We start from the raw sequence: 19481 nt of genomic DNA, 5'->3' as shown, positions 1-19481 counted from the left end.
TTGAGAGTCAGGTGAACTAGGTTTTAATATCTGTTTCTGCCACTGACTACTTATGTGACCTTGGGCATGTCTCTTTATCTCTCTGTGCCTCAGTGTCCGTCCATATCTGTAAAATTGAGATTATATTTGCTTTTCTTTTTAAAATGCTTTGAGATAAGTATGTAAAAATAACTTATTCCTAAATTCTGAAGTACAACCCGGATTTTTTTCCCTGCCCTATTATATTCCAAATTTTCTTAAATCTTTGGGAAGATAGGCTTTTGTATGAAAGGGCTAGAAATGCATTGTGCATAACTATATGAAAGAGCTGTACCGTGGGTTTTAACCTCGCATTTCAGATAACCTGAGGTTGGATAGTTGAGACTGAACTGTGCATTTATTTTAACTGCTCTTGATTGAGGGGTGGGAATTTGCCCTTTACATTTAAGTGATAATTTTTATACCATATTTCTTGACCTTTCATGGCTGTGTTTGGAGCTTGTGGTTGCTAAGCACTTTTTACCTCCTTCTTTAAAAATCAGTCACAAGACAATGACGGGTTTGAGGCTGTATTTGAGAGGCTGGCAAAGTGGTTGGATTTTTCTCATACTCTCAGCAATCCTCACATATTTCTTGCTGCTGAGCTGCTAAGACCGTGACCTATCTGATGCTGTAATACTTCTTCCCTTTTCTCCTTTGACTCATTGTTTTCAGAGTTTCCTTAGAGTCCTGCCTGTGAACCACACATACTGCAGCTTGATGCCTCTGTGTGTAGCTTCTGGGTTTGCCCTTGCTCTACAGTTGACCTTGCAAGGTCTTTCTTTCCTGTAATGTTTATATTTTATTCATTTTCACGGTAGAATCCGTACCCTGAGAGTTGTCTTTCACATATTAGTAACAATCTCCATAGCAAAGAAATTTACAGTGAAGCTGTAATACTAAGACTATACAAACACATGAAGCTTAAATGTCAATCTCCCCATTTTTGAGAGTGTATCTTTTTCTCTTATATAATGCCAGAATTGCAACCATTAATTTTACTAATATCTCTGGGGAGGCACATCAGATTACAGGAAATATTATACCAATATTATCAGAAAGAGATGGGATATTATTTTTGAACCATTTTCCCGCTCATAACAATGTATTTAGGATCTAGCTAATTAATAACAGGCTATTTAAACTAAAAGAAGGCAAATAGCTATAGAACATTCCAGACTTGGGTGCCTAAAGGTTGACACCTAAATCCATGTTTTGGAACCTAAAGGAAGGGGGCTTGATTCCCAGAAGTACTTAGTTCCTACTGCTCCCATTGAAGTCATTGTGCAGAGGCAGGCATCATTTAGCAATTGGCTTGGAAACCTGACAAAGAACAGAGACTAGGAGAGAGAGGTCTCCAGCTTCCCTGAATGAAAGACACACTGAACAAAGGGACAAAAGATCTCCCCAGACTCCTCCCTGAAGCAGCAAAGGATTAGTCTGAAGTAATACTGGACACACAGGCCAGGGTGAAGGTCTATGATTTAGTGCCAGAATTTCATAATTCTGTTACACACAAGTGCACATGCAGTGACAATAATGTCATATTGCAGATGGGAGATTAGCCCTCTAATTGGCTGATATACAGACTCAGTTGCGAACAATGAGATGTGCAGTTATGGAAGGAATCTGGTCCCAAAGATAGACTTGGAGACCAAAATGTTCTAATTTGTCGTTTTAAATTAGGGGCCTGGTTTTCAGAGGTGCTGATGCACAATCTTTTCCCAGGGTTCTCTTGTGCAGCATAGTTTCTTGGTTTCCACCTCCCCGGCCTGTTTTCTAGCTGTCTAGCCAGAAGCATTCTGGAACTACCCATCCTGCAGATTCCAGGATGGAAATCTCAGGGCTTTAACCAATACAGCTCTTTGTCACATAGCTATGTCTTACAAGAGGAATTTCAGTCTTCTGCCAGCACAATGTCAGTTGTATATTTTGCTTGCCCTACCAGGATTGTTCCCCTACCACATCTTATCTTGGTGGTTACTTCTCCTGCAGCTCCTTGGTTATTTTGTTTGTTCACTATGTCATCTGTATCCTCTCAGGGCACCAGCCAGATCCTATTTTACAGGGACCCAACATGACTCGAGTAAACAGGGAAAAGGGCCTTGGGACCCAACAAGGCAAATTACTGTTTGGTTTTTTTTACTTTAAAAAAATTAATTGGAACTAGCCTATGACTTCCCAAGGGTAGCTAATGGGGAAAATTTCAAAGCTACCTAACAGATTTAGGAGCACAAGTCCTAGTGAAAGTCAGTGGGGATTGTGCTCCCAAATCTCTTAGTGCTTTTGAAAATCTTCCTCCTAAATTACCTTTCTAAAAGATTTTAAAGGCTAAAATCCTTTCTTTGCAAAGGCTAGAAAGCATTGTGCCCTCATACTTTTCATAACAGTTGTCATTGCGTATGCTGTGTATTTTAGCCAAAAGAAATGCCAAGAGATTTTATTAGTTATTTTAACACATTGAAGCTATGTCTCCCACTTAATAGCTATCAGTTAGCTTATTGATGCAGTTTGATTCCGGCATAGCTATTCAGATTACATGTTTACGATTCCCAAATTTATGTATTTATTCAGAGTATAGTCTTAGCAGTCATTTTTATCATTTGCTGTGTGATAGATATTCCTAGCCCGGTGGTCAGTGTTGACCATGGATCCATCCGTTCTTCCAGAGCCAGTGCAATAATGCTATTATTTTAGAAGGAGGTGGTATAGTTCTAATAGTGCCTCAGTACATAATTTTCTTTTTGTAGCAATTATTTTCATCTTCTGCTAAGTGGCTACTATACATCTTCTTTACATAAGTAGCATTGTTATCCCTCCATTGGAGGAGCTGTGGAGGATATGAGTATTTTAAATTTCTTACTGTAGAATTCCATATAATTACTTGGTTTAAATCAATTTTGTCTTCAGTTTTCTGCAGATTATTTATTCAAACAAATGAACGCTATTTTGTTATGTTTCCTTTTGTGTTCTTATTGTTCACTTTTTTCATGCTTCCTTTTGGAAATGTAAGAACTCTGAAATCCATCTATAGAGAAGGGTCTGCTGAAAATATATCAGTTTGCTTGTAACTTGCAGGACTTCACATCAGCATCATTGCACTTGCATTAAGCAATCATTTCAATATGTGCTCTTTCATGGTGACGTTTTGTGCTTAATTGAATACTTCCCATTAGCTCTCTTTTCTCAGATTGATTTCTGTACTTCCTTAGCATAATGAATATAGAGATTTGCAAGAACAAAAAGTGTTACTGCCCTATTAGCCATACCAGGAAAATAAATTGACACATTTCTCCAATTAAATGTGCTGGGGTTTTTTTAAGTTCTTTAAGAAATTCCTTGCTTCTTACACACCAGATAACAATATCTCTTAATGCCATAACCTCTTAGTAATGTGGGATCTTTCAGGTCTGAGGCTAGACTGTTTTATGCTTTCAAAGCATGAGTTACCAGAAAGGGACATTCTTTCCAAAAGACACAGTTTTTTGAGTAATGTCCTTATGGATGCTCCATGTCAAGTGTGTATGTGCTTTGGACTGGAGATTTTCAGTAGTAATGCCCGTTCAGCGCACTCATGCCCCCTACTCATCCTCGTGCCATGCAACAAAGGCTATGTAGGGCTGCAAGGATGAATCCCCCTCAGTTCCTTTTCAACCACCTTGGCCTGAGACGGTGATCCAGCATGCCCACTTCAATCAGCCAAGCCTGCCTCAACTAGTCTTTAGTTAATAGTTAGTTTTATTAGTTTAGTGTTTAGTATTGTTGAATTTGTTGGTTCTGCAGAAGTACAATTACTGTTTAGCCCTTAAAAGCAGGGCCAGGAAGAAAAGGGAGATGAAGCTGAGGAGGTTTTATGATGGAGTGCTTCCTCTGCCTCACCTCAGACCCAGGGCAGGAGATTTCCCCTCTTCCCTCCCACACCCACACATCAGTCTCTGAGCAAACACAGCACCCCGTCAGCCTCAGCCCAGTGTTCACCTCGACCTTCCATCCTAAAGTGACCCTTTGCGTCATCTGGATATGTGAAAATTAGGATTAGAATTTGGTAAATGGTCAGATACAGGTCAGGATTTTATTTTACGTGGAACAGTGTCTAGTATCAGAATGCTTGTTATGGACTTATACATTAGCTTTCAAATAATATTCTTAAATAACATAAAAATAATATAATATTCTTTGTGCAATTGATATTGAATATCTTATTTGTTAATGAGCTGGCAATTACAGTACCACTTAAAAAGTCACTATTTGCTGCTTGGCAATATTTTCAGTTCATGAAGTTTGTTCCACTGTTGTTCCACTATTCATGAAATCCCTTTTCAAGCACTTGTGAATACAGATGGTTGAAATACTATGTAAAATGCTTCTCTTAGATCCTCCTGAAAGCAAATAGCTCCTTACATGTGCAGTACTCCCATTTGGTCTGAAAGCATGGGATTTCTCTTTTAGAGTTGGACATGTGTTGCAATCCCATTTCCATGAAAGAACCTCAACATGGTGCTATTCTCTTCCATTTGCTTCTATAATTATGCATAAATAGCTGTATTATTTGTGCTGTACTATACATTTGGTGATGTTTCTAATGACATTCAGAAAGCTTTGCAATCTTTTAAATGTTGTGGGGTTTCTTTCTTTGTTTCTTTCAGCAGCCCACTTTGATGAATGACAGGTTTTCATCCTTTTTCATATGTGGGGAAAAAGCAGCTTTGATTCCCTTTCTCCTGAGAAATTTTACAAAATATTTCAAAATCATCTTCAGACCAGTGGTGTTTCCTTCTTTCAAGATTCTTGGGATCATTTTCTTTTTTCTGAAGTCATATGCCATCTTGTAAAGATACATAGCAGTCTTCAAATTCACTTTTGTGTCCTGGAAAGTTGATCTAAGAAATATATTTTTCTACGAGATGATAAACTTGTCATCAAAATGTAAAAATTGTCTTTCATCCAATCAGAATTATTTTTCTACCAGCTGAGACACTGATCTTGCAATTGACCGCATGCAGATGCACCGCTGTTCTTTCATTGCAATGGGTGGGGTTCCATGTGGATGCACATCTGTGCAGCTGCGCGGTCAGTTGCTAGATCAGGGCCTTAAGTAATAAACTGCATTTGTCTGCCTGCAGTTTTCCTTTTAGAGTCTACTAGTAACTGAAAAAAATATACTTTGGGAGAGCTCAATATACGGTTATAATTAACTTAGCGACAGTGACTGTCACACACAAATCTATTACTTATTTTGTGTACAGGATTCTAAGAGTTTTATAAAAATAAATAAATAAATATGTTAGTCTTTAAGGTACCACCGGACTCCTCGGTTTTTTAATAAAAATATAGCAGTTAAAATAAATTGAATGATTAGCAACAATCAGAGGAAGCTTACAGTGCTTGCTGGGAAAACGGATCCAAGATACGTTTATACCTCAAGCATAAATTAACTCTCCCTTACTTGTGAGAGCCTTCTTTTTATGGTTATTTGTATTGAGTGGCTATTTGTTCACTAGTCAGCCCCAAACGTGTTCTGGCTGCTTGACAGACAAGAAGGAGAATTCGTGTGAAGAGATTAGTATGGCTTTTTTCATGAGCACCAATACATGAGATATTTTGATGTTCTCTATCTGTCTGAGCTATGCCTACACTTGTGGTGCCATGAAGAGTACAGACTCTGCATGCCCCCTAAGCATGGGTAGAAATAAGCAGTGCTTCACCATCCACACTGCTGGGTGAGTAGAGCGAAGACATGCCAGAACCTTAGGTATGTACCCTGCATGGCTCTCGATATGCCTGAGCAGTGCCTCTCCTGTCTATGCTCTTATTTTTAGCATGTAGCATCCTGCTTCTGGAGCCTTTTCCTGCCACAGAGAAAGGCTTCAGCAGTGGAAAACTGCCAGAGCTTTTCCCTGCTACCTCTCCCCAGGCAGAGCTTTTCACTGCTACATGTAGCTACGTGCCACAGTGTGGCTGCAGCCTGCTTTCCTATATAAATTGTAGCTATACGTACCCTACATGATGCTGCCTGTGTAGACAAGGCCTAGGTAATGTTGTTACTGGTCAAGTTTTTATTGGAAATACACTTTGTTTAAACGTTGAATTGTACTAATTATAGGTTGGTTAACTTATTTTTTTAATAATCTAGTTTTTGTACCAGAGTTTCTCTCTCTCTCATATTGTCTTTTCTCTAATGAATTCCTTCCTTCCTTGTTCCATAGTGTCAGTCAATACCCATGTACCCATAGAATGTAAAATCTTGTAGTTGTAAAAGAGTGATATTAAATCTGGAAATTCAAATGCAGAAGTTGTAATTGTAATGTCTCTAGGGTTCTTTGTGGTTGTGTTAAGTAAACCTTAGTTTTGTTTGTGGAGTTTGGCTTACTTAGAATTTGCTTATTCTGTAAAGTAAATTATTCTGTTCATTGTGAGAATTCGAGTAGTAATCCTGCGACATGATATTCATAGAGAAAAGTATTTGAAAGTCTTTCTAGTGAGAGCTAGCTGTTCTGAGTTATAATACCCCTGTTGTCATTTAGGCCATTGTATAAGTATTTCCTTTGTAGAAGTGGGGATCCAAAAGAATTTTTACCATGTGTTTTTTTTTTAATGATTGCTTTCTTCCCACAATTTTACTTACTTAGCTTGCTGCAGTACAACAAATGAACCTGCTAGCAGCTAGTCTAGCATATGAATTGATATAATTACAAAACCTCCACAACCATGTGAGTTGTTAAAAAGCTAGTTGTCAAAGCAAACATTTTTCTAACTGTTGCTTCAGTTCTGTGGTTATAGGAGAGGAACACATGAAACCTGTAACTGTAGCAGTGTAGATGAAGTTCTCGCAGTCTCCTGAAGTAATGATATTTGTTGTCTTTCCACAGACATTTGATGTGCCGTTGTCTTGTCTGAACAGAATATACCCACACAGAAAATTGGGATCTTAAATGGTCACAAGTTAAGGCATTGCTCCAGTAGCAAATTTTCACCAAGATGTTCTTGTTCAATAATAACAACAACAATCCCTTGCTCTCATACAGGAATGCTAGTGCTTACATCCAAACAAAAACACAAACTTCTGTGATTTCTGTCACTTGTAGTTTTTGTGTTACATGCAAATTTATGTGTTCAGATTTGTGTTGTCATCCAAGATATTAATGTATGCTGAAGAATACCAGACCCACAATCAACCCCTTAGGGATTTGATACGTGTTCTGCACACACATGCCATTCTAATGTAACACCATTGATTACTGTGGCTTGCTATCTTTAGGCCGTATTTTTACCCACTTAACAGTAATTTGTTTTTTCTCCACTGACATTAATTGTGAACACAAAAATTAAAGCTGGACTTTGAAAATGTGGCCCATTTTGTCCTCTAGATGTGTTACACTCCTGCCTATTGGTACATAAAGCTATTTGCTGTGTTTGGCATGGCATCTGCGTCACGTATCTGTGTTGGCTATAACACTAAAGGTTCCTCTGCTGTATTGGGTAGGTTGTGGCTGGTTCTAGATGGTTGCAAACTAGGAAAATGTCTGCATTCCTGCACCATCACCCAACCACAGTCCTTGGGCTCCATAAAGCTTCTTAACTGTGAACGCTTTGAGTTCTGGTGATAATTATACTTTTTTTTTTAATGCTCTCAAGCTCCGTTTAATTGATAACATCATACTTTTAGTAATCTTTGTTAAATTCAAGGTTTTTCGTATTGGTAGGAAAATGGATTGTGTGTTCACACTGAACACACAAACTTGGGAAAAAGTCTGTAGGACCACTCCAAAAATAATTAAAATAAATCTTATTTTTTCTACCAACAGGCATTTATCAGGCCATTTAGAGAGCATCATATTGATCCAACAGCAATAACCAGACATGATTTCATTGAGACCAATGGAGATAACTGTTTGATAACCATAATTCCACTGGCCTTCATGTTACATAAATTCCTTTCTCAAACACCAGGTAAGCTTATATTATTTTTTTTTCTTGGTGGACAAAGAGGGGTGAGCACTTCTTGTCATAGTCAAGGGACTTCTGAGGTCTGGTTCTCTGCTGCCTTGGAACTTGTATTGTCGTTGACACCACTGAAAAGTTTTAATGTTTGCAAGTTGAAATTCTCCACTCACTCTGCACAGGTGTAAATGATGAAAAAAGGTGTGAGGCAATGGAAAATCAGGCCCTTGATTTTTACCACTGAGAGATTCTAAAGGTAAGGATTGTCTTTTTCCAAAGTGCAATCCCTTGTTCACAAGCTGTGGCAGCTGAAAGTGTGGGCTGGAGATACGTTTTGTCTTTAATGCTCAGCTTGTCGCTTGCTGTTCCTTTTTGCACAGAGTCTGTGCTGAAGTGCACTGACTGTGCTGTTGCGGGTGTAGGAGAATGGTGAACCAAGGATCGTGGGCTAAGTGAGCCTGGGAAAGTTCAGGTTTTGCAGGCAGCCACACAGATTGGTTTCAGATTCTGCAAATTTACCAATCTCATTCCTTTGCTTTGTGCTCCAGGGACTGAGTCTTGGAGAGCCAGACTCCTCTGGGACTCAGTCCGCGCTCTCCTCCTCTCCACGGTTCAGGGACAAGGACTGCTGCAGTGCAGGCTGCTTCTTAACTGACCTCATCTCTGTGTCGCAAGAGCTCCTTACCACTGAGGCTTCAAGGACCTAGTGTCCGAGACTGAGGCTGTCCTGGGCCAGTGTCTGAGAATTTCCTCCCTTTAGCCTGCAACCAGGTGGCGAGTCTTTGCTTGGCCAATTGATGCAAGTTGCAGTGGAATATCACAACATTCTCTGCTGAGCTGAACTCTGCGTTCAGGTTTATTTGGGTTAGGTTTGAAAGGTTTGGGTGCGGCTGGCTCAAATTTCCACTCACACATTCACCTGGCCGTGCTAATAATGAGCTGAATTTCATATTGCCTGTACTGCACAGCCAGCTTTCTGCACAGAATCTTAACAGCCTTAATAATTCCCCTAACCATCCAATTAGACTAATAATAAAGGCTTAATTACATATCCAGTTAATCATCAGATTTGTTCACGGAACAGCTTTAATTGGTAGATATAGCTGTTACAATTTTCCAGTTTGAAAGCTATCACCCATTTTTGCTCACAGCTATATTCATCCAACTGTTTTTATGATTGGGACTTGACCGGCATTATTAAGACAATAAAGAGGCTCAGGAACTAAGAAACCTAACCACCCACTGCTATTGCAGCACCCTTCTACCAAACGGTGCCTGTGTTCAGGCCTGACCCTCTAATTTATAGCGCTTTGTTCTGCACACGTTCAAGGAACTCCAAATAGCAAATGGCTTCTTTACAGGTTTCCAAAAATGAAGCTGTTCTGTATTCTGCCCAGGTAGTTCCCACAAAATGATTGTTAAAGACTTTGGGACATGGAAGCCCCTTGGCTTTGTATGATTCAGTAATGCACCACCTAAGCCATTTTGTAATAGATCCTTCAGTAGCCCTGAGTCTTTTCTTATTAAGGAAACACATAAATTGGCTCATCCTGTAAAACCCTTCAGTTTTAAAAATGTAAAACCTAATTGCCTTATGGACATTCAAAGAACAGAGGCGCTTCTCTGGGGAAGTTTTGCGCTGAACCAAAAGATGACAGAACTAGTTACTGATTAAAAAGAATGGAAGAGTTAACCTCTTGATGCCAGTTGTCAGGCTTCCCCCCACGTTCATATTTTCTGTGCGGCTTTAATTGCTGCTGTGTGTTTTTACACCACAAAGATCTGATTCTGTTTTCTTTGGGGTTCGATGGGGTGACTTTTTACAGCAACTTCCTTGTCTCAATCAGTTTTTCCTTTGTGTTTTTTGAACAAGTGATCGGTCCAACTGAGACTAGCCTTCCCTCATTTAATAAACCTCCTGATATCCCTTCTGTGCTCCGAAGAGCCATGTGTAAGGTTCAGCCTCGGCTGACAATATTGGTCTTTGCTATATGTTCCAAATGTGTCTCTTTGAAATCACCTTAATTTAAAAAATAAAATAAAATCTTCCACGTCCAGTGTGTCCAGAATAATGAATCTGCTTTTACATAAATAATTTTCTATCAAAGTCTAAGAAATGGCCATATTTTTAGGAAGCATTACACCCTAGGGAAGTAAATGACATATAAAAATGAACTTTCAAAGTGTTGGTCTATAGAAAAAGGAGCAGTGTGTGATGGCAAAAAATGAATTTCTGTGAATTAGCACAACTCATTATTCGTGCTACACACACCTTACTGTCTTACATTCCCTGTACTTAGCTGGAATATAAAATAAAAAACTGCAGCCCTTCTCCCTGGCCCTCAGTGGCGGTCTCTCTGATTGGATGCCACCTACAGCATGGCAGAGAGCATCAAGGAGCTAGAAGCTGGGAAACATGCAGAGTAACCGTTTCTTAAAGTGCATGTCACAAGTCAGCTTTATATATATTTTGTTAACGTATTCTAGATTTAACAGACACTTCAGTTTCCACTAACAGCTCATTTAAGAGGGGGAAGAAACATGCAGAGCAAGAGCACTTTGACAAAATGTGGTTCCATAGCTGAATCCTTTTAAAAAAAAATAGAATAAAAGATTTCAGAAAATACACAAATGGATAACTTTTCAAGTGAGAGGAATTGAGAATTATGTCCTATATAATGCTTAAATTCAAAGCTTTTTTTGGCAGGGGCTCTCTGGATTTTATCAAGTACAGCGCCAAGCATATTGCATTTAACAAATAATAAATGTGGTGTATAGATTTCCTATTAATTTTCCTTCAAATAATTTGCAGAGCTATCCACAATGCGCTTTTATTCCTGCCACCGCAACATTAACTTCTGTAATCTGGGTCGGGGAGATAGACACTAACTGAATAATCAATTCACCTCTCTGTTCATCAGCACTGTATTTTCGAATGTACATATGCAAACCAGATGTAGGTAATTTGGTCCAGAGCTTGCTCCTGCAAAGTGCTGAGCATTCTTGCAAGGTGCTGAGTACCCATAACTAACCCTGGCCTTAATAAGAGAATCTAGTCATGCCATGCAATCTTCATTTCCCCCCAGTGTCCTTTCCGTCGCACTCATGGGTATCCTTGTTAGCCATGTTGGAAGATTTTCGACAATGTCCTTCTTTAACTATGTTTTTAACTAGCTGATGGTATCTGAGCAGCTGCAGCTCCAAGTGGAAGAGTTAACTACTGAAAATCTTGGATTCGCATTTATGCAGTTTCTCTATCGTGGGGCTGTGGGCAACAATGTTATGAACCTCTACTAGTCATTAAAAATCTTTCTAACATGTCATGTTAGGTTGTTGACAAACCAGTTCAAAGGCTGAAAAAGGGACAGTGTGAAAAGGGGGCAAACAGAGAAGAGGCATTTGACCTCACATTCCACAAGGGATAGCTAATGTGTTTGAACTAAAACATCAGATCCAAACCCCCTCAAACTCGGGGGAAGTGCAGCTCTAGAACAGAACTTTGCAGGTCAGGCTCAGCTCTTTGGCTTAAGGTCATGTTAGAGAAGCTGTGGAAACTTTGGAAAGAACCTGTCAAGTCTTGGGGGATTTTTTGTAACCAAAATAAATCGCTCCCCTTTCCATTTTAAGTGCAAATGGAAAGAACCATGTGTGCAGTATGTTATGGAACAGTTTTGAATGCTGAGCCTCCTGTACCTTTAACAAGCCCAAATCTCACCTCTTTTTTATGTTTGGCCTTGTGACTGAGGAAGTAGATGAGACCAGCACTTCCTCTCCATTAGAAAATTAAAAATCCCCACTAAAGCTCTATGGTTTTATGACCCTCTGTGTTACTTCAGTGTTATCATTGGATTCTGTAGGAGCTTAACATGAAGCCCAATTTTGAGGTCCACAATCCTCCATGAAGGCTGTTCAACTTTTGTCCTCACCCATCATTCACAGGGATCATTTTTGTCTATTTAATTTTTAAATAGAATCTGTTTGTTTTTTTAAATCAAGCACTTAGAGTTCATTGGTTTTGAATTTAGCACATTGTTTTTATATCTGCTATACCCTATTCATTGTGACTACCAAATCATCAGGCTGAGATTCCGTGAATTATCCCTGCCATTATACAGTATAGTACCTGGCTTACAATCATATCAGGAATCATCTTTGGTTTATGATGGTTCATTAAGTGCCTACTATTAAGCATCTTTTCAAACTAAAATGTTAATTTTTTATGACATTTGGGTTCAGTACAAATGTCACATTTCAGTACTTGGCTCTTAAATACTTTATTTATTATGACTTCCTAAATTTACCTTTTTATCCCCTTTTTCAGCAGTTATTCTGTTGCTCGCTCTCACTTTTCCAAAGCTATCCGCCACTCTGCTATGCCTCTCTGACCCATCGCGTTTTCTTGCCCCTTACCCCTTTTGTTTCCCTCTCCCAGCTGCACCTCTCTCCTATGCACGAAACATGCTCTCTGAATCCCCGTTTACTGAGCCACCATTTAATTGAACTCACTTCTGCCTTATCACCCACAAGTGTGGTACTTTAAAAAACAAACATACATATCGCATGGAATATGACACACTGTGCATATGCCAAAATGAAGTTACCATGTGATCCTATAACTGTGGCTCTTCCCTGCCTCTCCGCTTCCACCAAGACACCTCCTACTCCCCCCCATTGTTCGTCTGTGTCTTGTCACTAATTAACATGTTAGTTCTTTGGGGCAGGGGACAGGTGTTTTAATATATTTCTGTACAGCACCTGGCAAGCTTTTGTGCACTGCAAGTACAGGGGAACACCCAGAGTCAGTCTAGTAAAATGAGTCTAATGGTCTCAAAATGTTCTCTCACTCTTTGGGCCAAGCTCTGCTCTGCACAGAACCCAGAGCAGGCAGGATATAGATGCAAAAGTGTCTTTATGCCATTTCTCAAACTTCATGGATTCTGGAGCTAATTAAAACTGCCACAGGACTGGTTTAACTTGTGCCTAGCTGCCCACAGGCTCATTCCAGCCTCAAGGAATAGCTGGCATGTAGAGGTACTATAGCTACTCCTTTTCTTCCTAGCCATGACCCCCATACAGCAGGCTGTGAACTGGAAATACTTAGCTGGCCAGATCCAGTGGAACTCCAGTTCTTTTGTGCCTTCAGAACATACAGGAAGTCCTGGATCTGGCTTCCATGCTTAGTTCATGCAAGAATAGATTAAGATAGTGTCTGTGGTTCTGGGATGAGAGGGACCTGTGGAGCCACAACATTTGGATTCTAGGATCCATGTAGAGGGAGTGTTGGTATTCACCTTGGATGGGGGAGGTAACATCAACTGGGAGAGCCTGGAGCAGGTTGAACACACCTTTTTTGGAGTGGGGACCTGGGGAACCTGGATCTTGTCTCAATTTTGGCGTGCTGCAGAGGTGTTATTTCCCTCTAGGTATAATGTGGGTCTGGGGCATAGAAAGAAATGGAAAGGAAACTTAAATTGAGATAAATATGTATTTTCCTTCTGGTATAAAATGTGTTTTCACAGCTGTATAGAGTGATTTGAAGTCAGAGCTACATTAACCAGGGCATGAACTGCAACTGGCCAATGGTGAATTTGTACAATTTCAAAAATTGCTTTGTCTAAACCATGAACACCTAGCATTTCCATTGGTTTGTTTTAGGACATGCCCATATACAAACTTCTAAATATACTGTTGTATTGCTATTGTTCTGCCATTGCCAAGCTACTGTGCTTACCACAGGGTAACCTGTCCTACTCCCTCCAAATTCCATTGTGATACCAAAACATAAAGTAGTAAAACAATGTTAGTGAGGAAAGTCAATCGGAAGTATTGTCTGCCCATTTGCACTGACAGTGAGAACCTGAAATGCCCTAGATGGATTGGCCTGTCTAGGAATTTATACAGCACTCTTCAATTCTACAGTTAAAACTAGTATTGCTTTGGGTCCATTTAAAAACAAATAACCAAAACCCTCCAATTTTTCCTTTTTAAATAGTTCTTGCCCTGCCGCTAGGACTAGCAGGAGAAACAAAAACATGAGCTGCTCAGTTTTACAAAAACACACATAAGAACGTGCAAAATGATTTATCAAAAAAGCTGAGAAGCTCAAAAGGTTTGGAGATTGGGCTTGGTAGGATAAGCACTTAAAGCTTTTACACCAAGCTCACCCAATCGTTCTGAACCTATGACCAACCTACCCCATGTCCTATGGTAACACTCTACTTACTCTCACAGTCCTGCAATGGGCCCCCTCTGTCCTTTCTTCTCCCTTTGTGTGGAACGAGTAGCCAGGTTGGCTACTTGGGAACATGTTTGGAGTCAGAGAGCAGGAGGTATCTCTTTTTCTGTCTTTCTTCCCCCCCCCCACCTTTTTCTTCGAAATTGTGAGTTCCCTCCTCTCTACCTCTTTCCCTTGTTTTCCCTTCACACCTGCTAGCCTTTCTGCTCCTCTCCTGACCATCACCCAAAGACGACATGTGCCCTAAGAAGGGGTGGGAACTGATAGTACTAATGCCACTAGATGTCCGGCTTCACTGTCTGACTCCTCTCCCTGGTGGCCTCTGGCCACTCCGCTCTCGCTGCCCATGCTCCTCCCAGCTGTGACCCTGCAGTCAAATACACAGAGCATGGATGGAGGCAGCATGTGTACAAGGAGCTGGCTAGAGAAGGTAGCTGACCTCCTCTCTGGCCAAAAAAAGCACATGCAACATGGAGTGGAAGTGAAGATCTAAAATACCGAAGGGCTGTAGCAATGCTAGGCAAAAGACAGAAATCGGGACATGCTGTCAGAAAAGGGCCCTGAAAGCTCATCGTTGTCTCCAAGAGACTGTGTCATCTTAACTTTCTGGTTGCAGTGTGCTTAAGTTCTTTTTTGTATACTAATAATATGTTGGAATGACACCATGATCAAAATGCCATGGAAACAGTCCTATATTCCCTATTTGGAAGTTTTGCAGATGCAGACTGAGATTTTAAAAAATGGGTGCCGAAGGTTAGGCTCCTAAATAAATGACCTGGGCTCACAAAGGTTCAGGCTATTTTGTTTACAACTGTAAAGAAGGATTTAGAATCCCATCTTTAGGCACCCCCTCCCCTTTTATCAGTGTTTGGCTGACTGACACCACGATGTGTTGCTATTGTTATATAAAGAGATACCTCTTCCTGTGTTCAGGTTTTATTTAAAAGCCAGCTTATCTTGAGGGCTAATCAATTGCTAGCTCACTCCTTGTTTGAGAAAATGCCCTTGTGACCACATCTGTTGGGAAATATTGATGTGGAGCTGCAGTGGAAGGCCCCATGTGAATCAAGTGGGTGCTGCCAAACCCCTGAGTCACAGATGCTCTGTGAGGGAGGAGTGTTGCTTTTTGCTGCAGAATCAGGATTAGCCTCCACAGGAGCTGGGCTTGATAAGCCTCCTGGAGTCTTCAAAGCTGAAGTAATGGAAGTTCATTTTTAAAATATTGAATATGGCTCTAAATTACTAATAAGGGAATGGATTTACAGGCATGCAGCTTAATTTTAACTTGCCCCTCCCACCACTCTAGTGAAGCATCTGGAGGATATGCAGTGTTTTCTACCATTTTGTGATTTTTATCACTTGCTTTTGGCTGCCATGGTGCCACCTCTTTATCAAACAGACATTTGAGGTCCCTGCTGCTACTGATCCTACTTACAGAGTGCTGCTGATTGACATGGACCAGAGTGCCCAGCATGGCTTGCCTAGGCTGAGAAAATGGGTGAATGCCCTTGCTCTTGCTCTCTCCCCCTTCAAGTCAGTCCTGAAACATTTGAGTATCTAAAATGGAAGCTCAGTTATCTATGGGAATTATTGCTCATGTCAACTGCGAAGGGGAAAGTTAAAATAACAGCAACAACCACATAGTAAAGGAAAGCCTGCAGAAAGCGAGAAAGTAGGTAATAAGAATAGGACATCTCCCATACTGAATTTCGAAGCTGTATGACACAAGGTTTTTTCTTTTCTTTTCTTTTTTTGGTAAAACTACGTTTTATAAAGCAAAAGCAATTCTGGATTGATTGTAATTGATTTCCACCTACAATTAATATAATTGCATCTCATCATGCTGCCACCATTTAACCCGGAACTAGACAAGGCACTGGTATGAGAGCAAGCTTTAAAGTACTCACAGTGATTTCACAACAGGCAGTGAGAGTCTCCATATGTTATAGATCCCAGCAAGGCAGAAGCCTGCTACAAAACTAGCACTGTAATTCTTGAACATACTTGCTCTTCTTATTAATACAAACTTAATCTAAACAGGGTATGCAATGTAGCAAATAGTTTTTGCGAGTATTGTAGGTATAATACTAGTTATGTTGGTAATTAAAATATGTATTTTTGTTAAAGGAGAGAGTATGAAACTATAATATATTTTAAAATTATTAATGTGGATAATATAAATTGGGTGCATATATAATATAACATAAAATTATATAATGATAAACTAATTCAGCTATAATTGAGCCCCATCTGGTGGTGATATGAAGGAACAACTGATAAATTATTGCAATGGCAGAGAGAGATTGTTCACGCAAGAGTTCAAACCTTTTTTCAAAAGGCTTAAGTCTTAACTAATAAATGTGAGGCTAATTATGCAGTATCACTTTTAATCACAATATTCCTGTCTAATAGTCATATCTTAAAATAAGTGTCTTTATAATTGTTTGTGTGTGTCTTGAGGGTTTGTGAATACGATCTCTTCTGTAATAAATACAGATTTAAGAGCCATGAGTAGAATTGCTTGCCTGTGCTGCACTGACTAGGAAGCCTTTTTGCTCTCTCTGATCCAAACAAATGCTCAAGAAATTGTTACGTATTACAGAAAAGAGATTAAATTATTTGTGTGGACTCATTAGTGTAATTGACAAAGCTTGGCTATCAAACTTTTTGCTCCTAGCTAATCTTTCACTTTCATGGGACTTTTCCCACCATCAATGTCCAAAAACAAACACACAAAGAAAGAATGTGGATCTCACTATCTCCCGAGTTGGCTGCTAGAGGATAGTAAGTAGCAGTCCTCTATTAAGACCTCAGGGTGCAACACAAACTGCTTGAGTTATTATTATACAATATGGTAACAGTGTGTAGCCACTGTGAATAAAAACAACAAAACAGGGCCATAAAATGGAGTATATGCCCAGGGCATTTATGTACACAAGCAAATGGCTGGGTGTCTCCATCTTACTTCTCCTCAAGAAGTAATCTAGGCTGACCTGACATCAAGGCCAGAGCGCTGTGTGTGTGTGTTCATGTGCATGCACGCACATTATATATTTGTGGGCATACATCCAATAGTCACCGATTAGCGTCAACAGTTTCCACAGTGGGATCAGGGATTCCACAGTTCCTTTCTGTTCTAAATATACAGAAAAATTGTTACGTGTAGGTTATCGCAGAACGGTAAATGTTGCCTTGTTGTGCTGAGCTGTGGCATGTGAAGTAAGCACAATAAAAGGGTAACGAATGAATGAAGTTTGTGAAGAGCAAAGAATGGCAATGTGGGAACGAAGTTAGGCTTTCCTATCTCCTACCCTTGTGCATGTTCCCTTGATGAAGTGGGCTTTGGCGGGGAATGGGGCAGGATGTAGATTCCTTTTACCGAAACCATTGGGAAATCGCTCCTGTTAGTTCAAGGGACTAAGAAATTGAGTGTATGACTAAATTTGCTATGCACACGCAGTACATTTCCTTTGTCTAATATCCAGCCCTCAGTACTGGATAAGAGGTAGGTGGTATCACCTTATTATCCAGAACATAAGGGAGGCAAAGGGGAGCAATACCCATATGCTGTTCAGCAGCTGCTAAGCCATTTCACGGAGGCTGCTTTACGAAGAGGAATGGCTGAAGTCGTTTATATGGGAAACTTATCCGATCCCCTGAGGAAATAGTGGGGAAAGGAGGAACCGCACAGCACCATAGTCCTACAATGCACAGTTCCTACATGCTTAGCTCCCCTATCACTTTGCCAAAAAGGGAAGGGGGGGAGGTGCACCGGTTTCAATGCAGCGGGACCTAATGCAGCCCTAGCTGCTGGATTTTTAGGAGTTTAGCACAAACTCTATGTAAAATCAACTACATGTGCAGTGAGAGTTTTGGTGAATTGTGAGTAAGGCAGGATTGAAATCATTTTCCGCTGCAGGACTCAGCACTTCTCTGTGAGACCTATTTCCATGCCAGCATTCAACGTTTTTTCCTCCCAGCTGTTTTGACTGTAGACCTTTTTTAAAATTTATTTATTTATTTTAAAGCACATGTTTTCCTATGCGGCGTGTCTAAGTTAATATGTGGTGTCATGGACTCACTGCTATGGTGTCTGTGTGGTTATGTCTGCTTTTCATTAATGTCTTAGGACCCTCGAAATGAAAATAGCATAGGTTGGCTGTCTCTGTAAGCCTGAGGGTTGTCCACCTCTGGTTTGGACCTATTCAGGAAAAAACAGCTCATGGTTTATGTCATAAGCATTGTTTAGTCAGCAAAGCTATTGTATAAGGGTAGCTATCGAAGTCTGAACTGTTCTCTTGCCTATAACTATATCTCTGTATTACTGAACGACATAATCTTAGCTTTCTCATGCACAATTTGCTTTTAAAATTGAATGTGTTTGCATAGTCTTACAAACTGCTTACTAATCAAACGGTTTTTTCCCCGTGCAGAATATATACATGAGACATATGCTTGGGAGTGCTTTGTGTTTGCACTAGCTATTTTTGTCACAATGACTAATCAGATTCGTAAGTGGTCCCATTCCTACTTTGGGCTGCCTCTGTGGGTCACCGTTTTGCAAGATCTGCACATCATTTTACTGAGGAACCACCACAGAATCCATCACGTAGCACCCCATGAAACCTATTTTTGCATCACTGCAGGTAAAATAAAAACTCTGAGAACCAGGACATGTCTGATGTTGTGACATGGGGTGAGAGGGGAAGAATTTGGAATGTTGAAAAAATGTATTGCTATTAGAATGGATTATTGCAAACTGGATGTTTTCATTTTAAAACTGGAGTTTTAAATAATAGAGTGCGATGCTGAGAATTCTTCATCTTTCATACTAAGTTAGACTGTTAGAAACTCTACTCATAGAGGAGAGAGCTGTTTCAGTGTAATACAGGACTGTCATATTACAGGAACAGTTTTAAGTAATAGCATTCAACTCTTCATATATTGTATGATGTGTGTACCACAGATAGTAACATATTTGCATAACTGAATGTAACACACATCATTGACAATCAAATATTACAGTAATGTAAAAAAAGTTTTTAACATACCTGTGCTTATATTAAATCTCATTCTCTGTAAATTGTTCGCTGTAATTTTAAATTGACTTGAAATTCTATAAAAGGAAATCATATATTTTTAGATTGCTCGTGGCTTCAAGGAAAGAAGCTACTTATGATTTAGTGAAGCTAGTTTGTACCGACTCTGTGTTGATGATTCTTTGAGACTGTTTCAAATGAATCCATAATCATCTACTAAGTTTTTTTTATTTATTCTGTTATTGATG

General features: G+C 39.8%; 1 protein-coding gene across 1 annotated transcript in view; it reads left to right on the top strand.

Annotated features, from left to right (window-relative positions):
* LOC127034360 (plasmanylethanolamine desaturase-like) overlaps positions 1 to 19481 on the top strand; it is a 70178-nt gene that overhangs the window by 49626 nt on the left and 1071 nt on the right. The window contains exons 4-5 of the mRNA XM_050923125.1: positions 7824 to 7968; positions 18628 to 18840. Coding sequence (XP_050779082.1) covers positions 7824 to 7968; positions 18628 to 18840 — 358 coding nt within the window. The remainder of the gene's footprint in view (positions 1 to 7823; positions 7969 to 18627; positions 18841 to 19481) is intronic.

The sequence above is a fragment of the Gopherus flavomarginatus genome, chromosome 14 (genome assembly GCF_025201925.1).
Source record: "Gopherus flavomarginatus isolate rGopFla2 chromosome 14, rGopFla2.mat.asm, whole genome shotgun sequence".
Classification (NCBI taxonomy): domain Eukaryota; kingdom Metazoa; phylum Chordata; order Testudines; family Testudinidae; genus Gopherus; species Gopherus flavomarginatus.
Note: the sequence above shows the minus strand (reverse complement) of the source record. Positions and strands in the feature narration are given on the sequence as shown.